At 34.2% G+C, this 14,516-nt stretch overlaps 1 protein-coding gene across 13 annotated transcripts in view; it reads left to right on the top strand.

Moving 5' to 3' along the window:
- The window catches only part of CCDC91 (coiled-coil domain containing 91), a 225,084-nt gene that overhangs the window by 141,043 nt on the left and 69,525 nt on the right, over positions 1-14,516 (top strand). For all 13 annotated transcript variants that reach the window (XM_072954296.1, XM_072954295.1, XM_072954294.1 and 10 more), the window contains 3 exons: positions 7,241-7,333; positions 7,422-7,490; positions 10,328-10,504. In XM_072954296.1, the coding sequence (XP_072810397.1) occupies positions 7,241-7,333; positions 7,422-7,490; positions 10,328-10,504 (339 nt within the window). The remainder of the gene's footprint in view (positions 1-7,240; positions 7,334-7,421; positions 7,491-10,327; positions 10,505-14,516) is intronic.

Raw genomic sequence — 14,516 nt, 5'->3', positions numbered from 1 at the left:
ACTTGGGAATCTGATTTCTGTCATTATATTTATTTACATAAAACACTATTAGAAAAGTAGGCACTAATTAAATTTGCTATAAAGAAACTGTGTATCTATGGGAAAGACACATAAGAAGTTGTATGCAGATTCAGTTGAAATTGTATATGGAAAATGTTATTAGAATTCACTATTTAAAGGATAATGAATTCTGTTTAGGATGAATACTCCCATCAGTGAATTCCTCTGTAATGATGTACCTACTCACATGTTATGCTGAAACTATTTCATACCTGCCTTTTTACTCTGTAAAAGAGAAAAGTGCAGCCTGTGCCACGTGTGTCCTGTAGTTGACTACGACAAGTAAGTCAGTCTAATACAGTGTAAAATTATATTCAGAATTTTTTTAATCCGAAGTATTATATTTAAAAATTTCTCTTAATTATTGATTCCTAATTATTATGTATTTGGCAAATTTTCATAAATGGTTTCATGTATGCTTGAAAAGAATGTATGTTCTCTACTATTGGTATAGTGTTACGTTTATCACCACTAATGAAGCTTGTTGGTTACGTTTAAATTTTATGTTACTGTACCAATCTTCCGCTACTTGATTTACTGATTATTGAAAGAAATGTGTCAAAATCTCCTAGTCTAATAATGAGACTGTCAGTTTTTCTTTTCAGGTCTGTCAGTTTTTGCTTTATATGTTAGGAGGCTGTGTCATTCTATGCATACAAATTTAAATTTTTTATCTTCCTGGTATCATTTTGCAGTGATGTCTTTATTCTAGGAATGCCCTTTACCTAAAGTCTGTTGTTGAATAGTTTTATTAATATGACTAAGTTTTATCTTAGTTAGAATTCGCCTAAAGCTGTTTACCACTGATTAATTATCAGTCTTCTTTGGTTTAGGTATATCTCTTATAAGCATCATATGGCTGGATTTTTATTATTAATTTGACCTGACAATCTTTTTTTCTTAAACAGACTTTCATTCTTAGAGCAGTTTTAGATTCATAGTAAAACTGGGCAGAAAGTACAGAGAGTTCCTATGTAGCCACTGCCAACACACAAAATCTTCTCTGCCATCAACATCTCACACCAGAGTGGTACCATATTAATACATCATTATCATCAAAAGTCTATAATTCACATTAGATTTACTCTTGGTATTGTACATTCTGTAGATTTAAACCAGTGTCTCATGACTTGTATCCAACATTGTAGTATCATTTAGAATAGTTTTATTGTTTTAAAAATTCTGTGTTCCTCCTATTCACCCCTCCTTCTATCCTAGCCCCTGGCAACCACTAATGTTTTCTTGTCTCCATAGTTTTGCCTTTTCAGAATGTCATACAGTTGCAATCATACTGAATGTAACCTTTTCAGATTGACTTCTTACAATTAGTTACATGAAGTTAAGTTTCTTCCATGTCTTTTCATGGCTTGAAAGGCATTTCCTTCTAGCACTGAATAATACTCTATTGTCTGAATGTACCACAGTTTATTTATACATTCACGTACTGAAAGACATCTTGTTTGTTTCCAAGTTTTGGCAGTTATGAATAAAGCTGCTGTAAATACCTGTGTGCAGATTTTTGTGTAAACATAAGTTTTCAACACATTTGGGTAAATACCAAGAAACAAAACTGCTGGATCAAATGATAAGGGTATATTTAGCTTTATGAAAAACTGCCAAACTGTCTTCTGAAGTGACGATACCATTTTGCATTCCCGCTGGCAGTGACTGAGAGTCCCTGTTCCTCCGCATCCTCGCCAGAATTTGGTGGTGTCAGTATTTTGGATTTTGACCGTCCTAATAAGTGTGTATTGATATCTTGTTTTAATTTGTAATTTCCTGATGGCATATGATGTTGAACGTCTTTTCATATGCTGATTTGTCATCTGTATATCTTCTTTGGCAAGTTGTCTGTTTTGGTGTTTTGCCTATTTTTCAGTTGTCTTGTTCATTTTCTTATTTAGTTTTAAGAGATCTTTGTATATTTTGATTAACGACCTTTTATGGAATATGTCTTTTCAGACATGTTCTACCAATCTGTAGCTTCTCTTCTCATTTTCTAGACATTGCCTTTTTCAGACTGAAGTTTTCAATTTTAGTAATGTCCAACTTACATATTATTTCTTTCATGTATTGTGCTTGTGGTGTTATATCCGAAAAGTCATTACCCAAAGCCATCTAGGTTTCTTCCTATGTCATCTTGTAGGAGTTTTATAAGTTTTGCATTTTACATTTAGGTTTCTGATTTATTTTGAGTTAAATTTTGTGAAGGGGATAAGCTCTGTGTCTAGATTCATATTTTTGCATGTGAATGTCTAATCATTCTAACATTTCTTGAAAAGACTGTCTTTGTAACATTGTATTGCCTTTGTCCCTTTGTCAAGATCAGTTAACTGTATTTTTCCGGATCTATTTCTGGACTCTGTTATGTTTCCTTGACCTCTTTGTCTATTTTTAATTACCAACACCGTGCTTTCTTGATTACTGTAGCTTGATAGTAAGTCTTAAAGTCTGACAGTGCCTGCCAGTCTTCCAACTTTGTGTTACTTCACTATTATATTGGCTATTCTGGGTTTTTTGTCTTTTCATGTAACCTTTAGAATGAGTGTCAATATCCATAAAATACTTCGCTGGGATTTTGACTGAGATTGCTTTATGTTTATAGATCAAGTTGGGAAGACCTGACATCTTGACAACATTGGGTCTTCCCATCCAAAAACCTGGAATGTATTTCCATTTATTCAATTGTGTGATATCTTTCATCAGAGTTTTGTAGTTTTTCTCATATAAATCTTGTGCATATTTTGTTAAATTTATGCGTAAGGTTTTCATTTTGGGGTGTAGTTGTATTGTGATTTTAATTTCATAGTTGCTACTGTATAAGAAAGGGATTGACTTTTGTATATTAATCTTGTATCTTGTAACCTTGTTATAATTGCTAATTCTAGGAATTTTTTGTCAGTTCCTCTTTTTTCTACAAAAATGGTTATGTCATCTGTGAACAAAGACAGCTCGATTTCGTCTTCCTTTTTATTTCCTTTTCATCCTATTGCATTAGCTAGGACTTTCAGTACAATGTTGAGAAGCATTGATAAGAGGACACCTCCTTGCCTTGTTCCTGATCTTAGCCAGAAAACTTCATGTTTCTCACTGTGAGTTTGTTGTTAGCTGTAGATTTTTTGTAGCTATTCTTTTTCAAGTTGAGCAAGTTTTTCTCTCTTCCTCGTTGCAGAGAATATCATAAATGGCTTTTGAATTTTGTCAAATGGTTTCCCTGCATCTGTTGATATGATTATGTAATTTTTCTTTTTTAATCTGTTGATGCGGTTGATTGCATTGATTTTTTAATGTTGAACCAGCTATATATACCTGAGATAAATTCCACTTGGTCATGGTGTATATTTCTTTGTATACATTTTTGATTCAATTTGTTAATATTTTGTTGAGGAGTTTTGCATGTATTTTCATGATAAATTCATGGTTTTCTTCTAATGTCTTTGTCTGGTTTTGGTATTAGGATGACCTCATAGAGTAAGTTAGGAAGTATTCTCTCTTCTTGTTCCTATTTTCTGAAAGAATTTGTAGAGAATTGGTGTAATTTCTTTCTCAAATGTTTGTTCGAATTCACTGTTGAACCAGTCAGGGCTTGCTGCTTTCTAGTTTAGGTTATTAATTATTAATTCTATTTCTTTAATAGATATAGGATTATTCAGATTGTCTATTTGAGTCTTGGCAGATTTTGTCTTTCAAAAAATTCATCCATTTCAACTAGGTAATTAAAAATCTGAACATATAGTTACTCTTAGTAATGCTGTATTATTCTTTTCATATCTTTAGGATCTGTACTGATATTCCCTCTTTCATTTCTAGGATCAGTAAATTGTGTCTTCTCTCTTTTTCTTAGTTAACCTGGGTAGAGGCTTATGTATTATAGAAATCTTTTCAGGGAACCAGCTTTTTGTTTGTTTACTTACTCCATTGATTTCTGGAAAAAAAATTCTTCTCTGTCTGAAGCTAATATGATTAGTACTGACATGGTGTGTTTTTCTTCCCTTTTAAAAAAGTTTTTAACATAAATTTTTTTGGCAGGGGTAATTAGGTGTATGTATTACTATTTTTTAAATGGAGGTACTGGGGATTGAACCTAGGACCTTGTGCATGCTAAGCACGTACCCTACTGCTGAGCTGTACCCTCCCAACAATTATGTTTTTTTTTAAACACCATTGTTACTTAAAAAAAAATAAATCTGAGTGAGTTAGAAGATAGGACAAGATCCCACTAGAATGTCCCTGTGCATGGGTTCCCTGTGCAGTAGCAGGACTGAATCCTTGATTAGCTGCCCTTGCAGTCTACGGTTCTGTTCTCTCAGGTCGTCTCCTTCACCAACTTGTCCTACTGTTTTTTTGTAATTTGACATTTTCTTTCTGGAGTACAGTTTGAAGGTATGCATTGAAATATAAAACATGCTCAATCTTCAACCCGCTAATACTTCTAGGAGTTTTTCATAAGTCTGTGATTCACAAGTTCACAAAGACGCATGCATAAAAACCAAGATGTTTTAAAAATGAGATATTGCAAACAACATAAATGTGTGTAGTTAGGGCAGTGATAAAATGTAAATTTAATTTAATGAAACAAAATACAGCACAATTGTATTGACATAGAAATAAGTCTACCTTTTTTGAGTGCAAAAGTTTACAGAACAGTATTTATAAACATATTATGTAAAATGTTTTTGTGTACAGAGAGCTGTCCAAAAGGATGTTTGCCTGAATGCTATCAGTGATTTTCTTTAGATAATGGAACTCTGGATGATTCTCACTTCTTTACATTTTTCAAAGTGAGCATATGTGTCTTACAAAAACAGTACATTTTACTGAACTTCGTATAGTTCTTGATTAACAATTTGTGGATTATTCACTTTACAAATGAACTGTTGAAGACTTAAACTTTTCTCACACCATTCAGCATCTTTCTGAATCATCTCTCCTAATACCGATGTTTATTCAGGAAATTATCTTATTTTAATATTAATCTGAAAAGAACAAGATCAGAAGCAATGATTAGTCAAAATCTTTTAAAGCCAAATGGAAGTGAGGTGTTACCTGACATCCTACTTGGATTATGTACTTTTTAGTTCCTAGGTAATAACTTGGTAATAATGGGGCTGCTCTCAGCTGTTAGGTAATTCCTACTGCTGGAAATGAGCATGCAGGTATGGTTCTTGCTGAAGCTCTTCATTCGAGACCTGGCAACTTATGTAGCCTTCCTGGGTCTCGGATCACTCATCTGAAAATGAGGAAGAAATTGCCTGATTTAGCGGTTTGTTTGTGAGTATTTAGTGTGGTATAACTACATGTAAAGCACTTTTAACAGCATCTGAAACTTTAAATAAAAGTGCTCAAAAGACAATTATTATCTATGAGTACAAGAAAAGTCAGTTACCTTGTATTTTCTCAAGTAGATCAGTGATTTTATTAGGGTATATCTTATGTAGGATGCTCCTTCCAAATGATAATTTTGGATTTATTTTAGCTCCAGCTCAAAGATAGTCTTCTGTTACAGTGTACTGTCAGAATTAAGAAGTGAAATTTAGGAATGAATTTTCTAAACATGGTACTGTGATTTTAGCTAATGTATCCTCTTTGACGAATGCTTTTTGGAACAATGGAGAAACGTAGCTTGCTTATAATTAATACTTACTTATTTCCATGAAAGTCTGGCTTATTAACATAACAGTTAACATAACAATTTTCAAATTATTGGTGACTCTGAAAAGTTTATTCTCAGTTAGTTCCAACAATTTTAATCTGTTCTATTTTTGTTATATTTCCCCCACCTCAAAGTCTAGATTGAATATTTTCAGTCTCATGAAGATTTATTTATAATATTTAAGTTTAATTATTTGCCTGGTAAAACACATTTCATCATGTGTTTTATAAGTAGGACTAGTATTGATTCTGATTTTATGAAATTCTGTGTGCATCTGGACTTACAAAATACACAATTAAAGGCTCAGTTACTATTATTTATTATATGCTAAGTCTACTGATTTATTACTCAAATGCTTTTCACAAACTCATATGGTACCAGTAATTTCTCATAATTGTGTCATGATTTGTGTCACAGTTTGGGTTTTTTTTTGAAGAAAAACTGTATCTTTCTTTTATTTTTTCTTATTTTCTTGAAAAAGAATGATAAAAAGTAACATTAATATTAAAAATAGGAAAGATAGATTATCTCAACTTTCTGACTGTTTGGTCACTTGCTCTCAGTGTAGACTGCCTGCCTAAAAAAGTTTGAAATCAGAGCAACTTGAATGACATAGATCTGTTTTTAAATATTGGGTATCAGAATAAGTTCATATTTAAAGAAGGCTTCTATGTAAATGCAGTCTGAATCTGAGAAAATATCTTATTTGCCTTTAGAAAATATGAAATCTGAGTAGGAATGTATATCTACATAATATATATGTATATATATAATATATATGTATGTATATCTCTTTTGGTTTTGTTTCCCCTAAGAGCACTGTTCAGAACAAGTATCTGGCTTATCTATTGAAGATATTGAGTCTACACATAGCACATTTTCTTAAGAAAACTTTGTTCAAACTCTTAAGTGCCTAGTCCATGATAACTGGCTCATGGTTCTGTGTGCTTTTTCATTAGCACATTGGAATAAAAATAAATACAAGAACTCTGTATTCTTTAATATCAGCTATCACATAATATTCCTTTGATTGTTTGCATATTCACTATTTTGAACCTACAGGAAAATCTTGGGATGAGAACAATATTCTTTCAATTTCTATAACGGTACTTTACTAGAAACACAAATAATCTATTAGGATAATTGATCATCAAGCAAACATCAGTTATCATCTAATTGCTCTCTTGCTGCAAGCTAATATTAATCATTTCAGTGAGTCATTTTTCCGTTTAATTATGGGAAAGATATTTTATTTCATTATTTTCTGATTCACTTTCATATTTGGAATAGTTTTGAAGTTAGATCTTATGTCGTGTACTTCACTGAGTTTGGGGCAAAAGGAAAATATGTCTTTGCTGATGGAAGAAAGGTGAATTCAGTGTTTCGTGGCTCCTAAGCCTTCATTTTAGCAAAGTTTCCGTTGTTTCCTCTACTAACGACTTCAAATGAATTCCACCAGCCGTTCTACGTGTTGATAGACTGCTGATCTCAGTGCCATAATCATAATCCAGTTATCTTTCCTTGTAGCATCAGCGGCTGCTTGAAATGCTTGATACAGAGAAGGAACTGTTAAAAGGAAAAATAAAGGAAGCTTTGATTCAGCAATCTCAAGAGCAGAAGGTAGTACTTTAAGTTTGATCGAGTGTGGGAAGAATGTTCTGTTACCTCAGATAATACATTTAATATCTAACTGTCTTATCATTTACAGGAAATATTGGAAAAATGTTTGGAGGAAGAAAGACAAAGAAATAAAGAGGCATTAGTATCTGCTGCAAAGGTATTTCTATCTGAAAAGTTTATCCTGTAGTTTAATTGCAGTAGTTTTTATTAGTTCTGTTTTTGTTGTGTTTACCCCCACCTCAAAGCCTAAGTTGAATGCTGTTGATCTCATATAAGAATTGCTTTTTATCATTTTTGTGTCTAATTATTCTTTTCTTCTTCTACTGTTCATATTCTTGTTAAATTTACATTATACAAGATCATGATGATGTTGAAATGCTTTACGTTTAGATTATTAATCACTTTTTAAAAGAATGTATGTATATATATATATATATATAGAGAGAGAGAGAGAGAGGCTAATATCCACTTCGTAGGTACCATGCAAGCAATGAGTATGTACGTGTGTGTACATACACATATTTATGATTTTTAAAGCCAACTTTGACATAGTTCATCTGGGTAGTATATTCATAGATTTTAAATGTACATATACTAATAAATACATATGTTGACCTGAAATAAATAAACTATCTGATAGTTGTCCAGCAAAGGTGGGTTTACTCAGGATCAGCAGAGAACTGCATTTCGGGGTGTGCAGCCGTGGTGAGCCGCATACAAGTTCCCACGTGGCAAGGAGAGCACTTTCACAGAGAGAAAAGGAAGTTGGGGCTGTTACAGTAAACAAGGAGTCTCTGGCTCTTCTCTGTCCTAGTCCCGCCAGGACATAAGAGGGGTCTGTCATCTTCCGTTGGCCTCCACTGTCTTCGCAGGGCATGGGAGTTCCCCCTAACTGTGTCTCCTGACAGTGTTTAAATTTTAATTATTTTACTTATTTAATTGAAGTTTCTGTTTATTTTCCGCTTTGATCAAGCTCTTTCTCTGAAATCACTGCTGATCAAGAGTCAGGTTTTCCAGTTTCAGCACTTTTTGTCCCTCAGTGACAGGAAGGACCCTTCCTGGGTGTAATGTGGACTGGAAACCTATTGCAGTGACATTCAAGTAATGAAGAAAGGTAGGAAGGAGACCTCCCAGGCACCTTTTATCTAAAGTTCATGTGTTATCAAGATTGGAGATTGTCTGAAGTGTTATGTCATCATCAAAGGTTTGGTGACACACTTTCAACAGGCCTGGTCTAGGTTTCTTGGGGAAGCTGTCTCATCAAATGTCATTGCTTTATTTCTGGGAAATCTTTCCTTTCATGTCACCGGGTGATACGGAGGTTCAGTTAGGGCTTGGTTCTTCCTTTAGGTGTGTCACATGAATCCAAGAATCTATTCCTTGGAGTTTGGCAGCACATGGATTGGTTATCAGTACCTGATAGGGGCCTCTCCAGTGAGGCTGAAGAGAGTTCTTTCAGAACTGTCTTTTCCAGTAGACAAAATCTGCAGGTTGCAAGGTGCGATGCTTAAGGTCGTCGTCTCCCAAGGGTGTACTGTGAAAAGATGCTCTGCTGAGCCATGGTTAATGGAAGCAATTAGGCCTTTGCAATATTGGAATGTCTCTCCTTTTATCAGTTGGGAGTCAAAATTGACAGGAGCCAAGTGCATTGGGTGTCCCGTGACTATCTCAGAGGGTGAAAATGTATGAGTTCCCTCCTAAAGAGGTGGATCTGGGATTTAGAAGGATCAGCAGCCATGCTTTTGGACAAGGTATTTGGAGGGCCTCTACAAATTTTGCCAAATGAGTCTTAATGCTATTAGTGCATTCAGCTAAAATAGAGGATTGAGGGTGTTAAGTGCAGGGAAAATGTAAAACCAACCAAACGGCACACACTTGTTGAAGCACCTCACCACTAACATGGATTCCTAGGTCACTGTGAAGTTTGAGAAGACTTTTTCAGGTAGGGCTAGTCTTTTCCAAAAGGACTTTAGCCACAGAAGAAAGCATAACCTGTCTGCAAGGGAAGGCTCCTTTCCCTCCAGTGTGAAAACTACAAACCATGACTAAAGCATGGTTATACCCATGAAACAGACGGAGTTGTATGAAAGCCATTTACAAATGTGACCTTTTTTTGTTATGATATAATGAAATGTGTCAACATCTGGTGGAGTTGCATAACTCACTGAATCAGTGTTTTCCATATAAAAAAATGTTTTAAAAATTAGATAGAGGGTTCATTCAAAGGGCAAGAGAGGATTATAATGTAAGGCAGTATAAAAAATCCATTGGCATGATTTGATTTTCCTTATTGCAACTTACCTTTAAGAACTAGCTCTTGTTAAGTTTTGGTATGGAGTCAAAAAGAATATCTACAGTGATCTCAGCTGGCTTTTCTCTCTATATCTTTGTGAGACTGGGTTTGTTTTTTTTAATATGCTTTGATCAAAAAAATATCATTACAAACTTAATACAAAAGGTAGGTCTGAGAATCTAGGCTCTTGTATTAAGTCACACAGTAAGGAGGTTTACATTCTTCTCATTCTTTAATTTTGGAAAATACAATTATTTTTCATAAAATACAGTATGTGTTACTATACTGTGCATTTAATGGTATGAACTCTAAATGAATTAATAAGTAAATATTCTTATTTTCTCTTGGTTTGAATTTCTAGTATCTAAAACCTTAACATGTATAACCCAAGTAAGCTAAAGCTCTTACAAGGCATCTATAATTTTGAAGAATATAAAGAGATCCTAAGGCCAAACAGTTTGAAAACCGCTACTTAAAGCTAAGCCTTGGTTTCTTTGAAGTTTAGAAATGCCACAGAAATAAGTTGGTTATTTGCACAAAAACAAATAGTTGATTTATTTTACAGCAATTACAACATCAGAAAGAAACCTATAGAATCAAAATTTTGTGTTTTTTAGGTTAATTCAAGCCTGTCTTATTTAAGGAATATTGTGTAGTCACTTTTTCAAACATTTTTGTTTTGGTCATTATTTATTTTGAAGCTTGAGAAAGAAGCAATGACGGAAGCAGTTTTAAAAGCCATAGAAGAGGAAAGAAAACATTTGGAAAAAGCTCACGCTGAAGAAAGGGAGTTATGGAAGACTGAGCACGCGAAGGATCAAGAGAAAGTATCTCAGGAGATTCAAAAAGCTATACAGGAGCAAAGAAAAATTAGTCAGGTTAGTAAAATTCGCTCTTTGTAAATATTTTTTTCTTATTCTCAAAATAAAGTATCTCTGCTACTATTTTCTTTTACTTGAAATCACCTTATTGGACATAATTGTCTTACCTTTGATTTTAATATTTTAACTGAATAATTTTCAATTTATTTGTGCTTTTACTTTTTAACACCCATCACCTTACCTTTTTACTCTATTTGCAAAGAAGTCAGAATCCAAATTTATGTTCAGTCCTTGCAGCTACATTAAGGCTCCTGTTTAATATGTTTGCTTTTTCTTTTTCACAAACACACACATACATATACAATCAAAGAAAAAAATATATGTGTATGGAAAACAGTTTAATTGATTAATTTATGTCTAATTTGTATATTTATGTACCTGTGGTTGGTAGCAGTAACAGAACCTGACAAATAACCCCTGTAGTCTTATAAGATACATACGTATCAACGCATGTGGCCTGTCTATGAAATAACTTGATCACTTACCTGAACTATTAAAAACTACATTAATTTCATTTTCCATAATTGAATTTGCATGGTTCTATTTTACTTGTGTTTGGTCTTTTCTTTATATAGACAATGAGATATCTGAATAAATCAAGTAAATCTTTTTTCCAACAAGTATAAAGAGCAAAAAAAAAATTATGGAAATCTTTATTTTACAGATCAAAACATTACATATACGTCCATTGTTCATTCAACCTTGCATTATAAATGTAGCTGAAAAGACTAACTTTTGAGAACAAACAACCTAGAAGATTTACTTATGAGCCATTAGCTAATCTTAATGAAGCCTAGGATACTGAGTCTTTCTAATATCCAGGATCAATGTTATACGCTTTTAAAAGATGTCACCTAAGTTTATTCTCAAGAACACACAGTTACTCATTTATTTTTAAAATTATGCAGATCTGTAATGACATCTGTGGTAAGATAACTGTTTAACAGTAGTGTGGTAATAGATCTTATTTTTTTTCCTTGCTTTTTTCCATTTAAGTAATGATTACTTTCTAATTCTTTCTGTAACCTATGTTAGTATCAACAAATATATATATATTGTATGTCTGTTTAATTGTCTCTCAGTTCATTTGGTTGGAATTCCATGCCAGTAAGGTCATTTGGGAGAGTTTACTTAAAACTTTTTTTGTGACCACAGACCATTCCTTTAAGCTAACACAGATGTGGGTTATTAGTCACCATGAAATTGGGAAAGAGGGCAGGAATAAATCAGCACATACTCATCACCCAAACAACAACAACAAAAATGTATCTTAAACAGCATCCTCTCTGTCAGTTTGTCAGGAGCATTCTTGTCCACACGAAATACTATAGTATATAATATACTTTGATATTTGTTCTCTGTTGGCTCAGAGACTGTGACGATAACCCAGTCTTGTTGTGAATAAATACTTTGTGTTTATTTTCTTACAAGTGGTTGTATATTTTTCTAGAGAGAGAGAGAAGTGTGTATGTGTTTAATTGCCTTGTAGCTGACAGTTGAATAGAGAAGATCTGTAGGAGAGAGAACAGTGTTGCCAAGTAACGCTCAGATTTTCAAATGTGAGTTGGTGCTATCAGATGTATGCCAGGTCCTCCTTAAAGAGCTCACTGCTTTTATTCTCACATGGTTGTAGTAAAACCTAAAATCAAACAGCTGTCATTCTACAAGCCCCTTAAAACTTCTTAGTTCTATTCTAGAAAATTGACAAATTACTTTTCTTTGGAGCCAGATAAAGCTTATATATCTTTCATATCTTTTATTTATTTAAGCCAGCAGGATAAGCAAATAAATTGCCATGGTCAAACTTAGTCTTTGGTGTTTTACATTAATAATTGAAAGGACTTCCCATTATATTCCAGGGATTATACTTATTTCTGGGGGTACAGTAGTGAAAAAGAATTTTTTCCCTGCCTTCTTGTGAAGAAAACTGACAGGGAGCTATTAAAGGTATAAGAACGTGAAGTAATGATCAGTGTCACGAAGGAAAATGAAGCTGTGTAAGAGGCTAGAGAGGGAGGGAACCAATGTATAAATCAGGCAGTCAGGTGAGGACTCTCTAAGGAGGTAGCATCTGAGCTGAGGCCTGCTTTGAAGTGAGGCATTTACTTTGTGAGTGGCTGGGGGAAGAGTGCTTTAGGCATGAGAAATGGCAAGTGCAAAGGCTCTGAGGCAGGAAGATGTTTGGTATAACTAAAACTGTGTGGCACCGTTATGGATATAGACAGACACGCAGACCAATGGAATAGGACAGAATACAAAGGCACAGATTTTCCTGTAATTTACTAATCTATAAAGATGAAGTTACAAATTAGATAGGATAAATTACCTTAGCATTTCAGGGTTTTTAATCTGGGTTCAATGGAAGGGGGCCCTAGACAGTCTATGAATTTACTGAAGTTATGCAAAATTTGTGTATATGTGCAGATTTTTCTGCAGAGATTTTCTGCAGAATCTTTTATTAGATTTTCAAAAGTATCTTAGTGATTAACCCAGAATAGATTAAAAATACGATCATCCCTCAGTATCTGTGGGGGATTGATTCTCAGACCCACTGTTAATTCCAAAATCTGCCAAGTCTCAAGTCCTAAAGTCGGCCCTCCATATGGCAGTTCTGCACCTGCGAATTCAACCAACCATGGATCGTGTAGTACTGTATGTATTTATTGAAAAAAAAATGTTTAAGTAGACCCATACCTGTGTTATTCAGGGGTCAATTGTAATTGCTATTGGCTGCCCATTTCTTTCTGGACTTTGTATACCAAATGAATTTCAGATAGATTAAGTCTATACATTTAATATATTATAAAGTATCAAATATTGATACTCTTTGAAAGGGAGGGTCCAAGCAGAACTTGTGGAATGGCAAGACTAAGGACCTTGGCAAATTAGCTTCTCCAGAAAGGCAGTGAGAAAACTAGCAAAAATGGACAAAATCAGTTTTTTTTTTAGAACTCTGGAAATTAACCAGTAGCTTCAACAACCCAAGGACTATTTATTCAAGAAAAAAAGTTAAATCTCTGTCTATAAGTACAGCAAGCTTTGTAGAGTTTTAGCTTGCCTTATTCCCATACCCTACTGTCCAACTCCATGGTAGCTTTAAAAACTAGTACAGCATCACAATCACAGCAGCTGTGAAAATCAGCAATGGAGAAGCCACTGAAGGGGCAGACCAGGTTCAGAGCTCCAGACAAACTGTCTCCAGAGAATTGTTACTGTTTGGCCCGACTGGCAGTTCCCTAGAAAGTTTGCATTCACAAGGCTTGTTGCTGTTTGACCTGACTCAGTGTTTGCTCAGCAGGAAAAGCTCTACACCCACAATGTTTGTCAGAAACAATAAGTGGCAACTGTTTAACTTTTCAGCTGCCTGGGACAAAAATACCACTCGGGGCAAACAAGAGGCCAGCCAAAAAACTTAAAATTGAGAATTCTGGGAAATGTGGTTGCCATAGATAACTTTGAAAAGCTCTTTCTCTTAAAAATGTTCTTGGAATACTTGAAGGTCACACACATACGTAAGGTATATGTGCCCAGGAAAGACCTAAGAAGGTCCTAATCTCTTACCGCTGGCTGACTGACTCTATGCAAGCAGGAAGTGGAGGCTGAGGTAGAGTTGTAAACTGTGTGTTGAGGGTGTGCCCAACAGATAGAGGTTGACAAATAATGAAAAACTTATAAGTTCAAGTTATTTAAGAAATAACTAATTTGTCTGATCATAGCTGACCACTGAGCTAACCCAGCAGAGACTTAAATGGCTACATATGACAAAGAATATAGACTTTACAGAATTAGTACAGAAAAGTTGTAGAATGAAAGTTCCTAAAGAAACAAATAGCAGCAACAGTTATTCCTGGGGGGATGAAGGAAAGCTAATTTCCAGAGTTGCTGTATTATATTATTTCAGATGTCTAGTTTTTGGCGACAACACACAATTATGAGATATGCAGAGAAACAGTAAGGCATGCTTATAAACAGGAAAAATAGTCAGTAGAAACTACAATGATGTTGGACT

This window comes from Vicugna pacos, chromosome 34, assembly GCF_048564905.1.
Source record: "Vicugna pacos chromosome 34, VicPac4, whole genome shotgun sequence".
NCBI lineage: Eukaryota > Metazoa > Chordata > Mammalia > Artiodactyla > Camelidae > Vicugna > Vicugna pacos.
The sequence above is the reverse complement of the archived record's forward strand: the minus strand, read 5'-3'. Positions and strand labels throughout refer to the sequence as shown.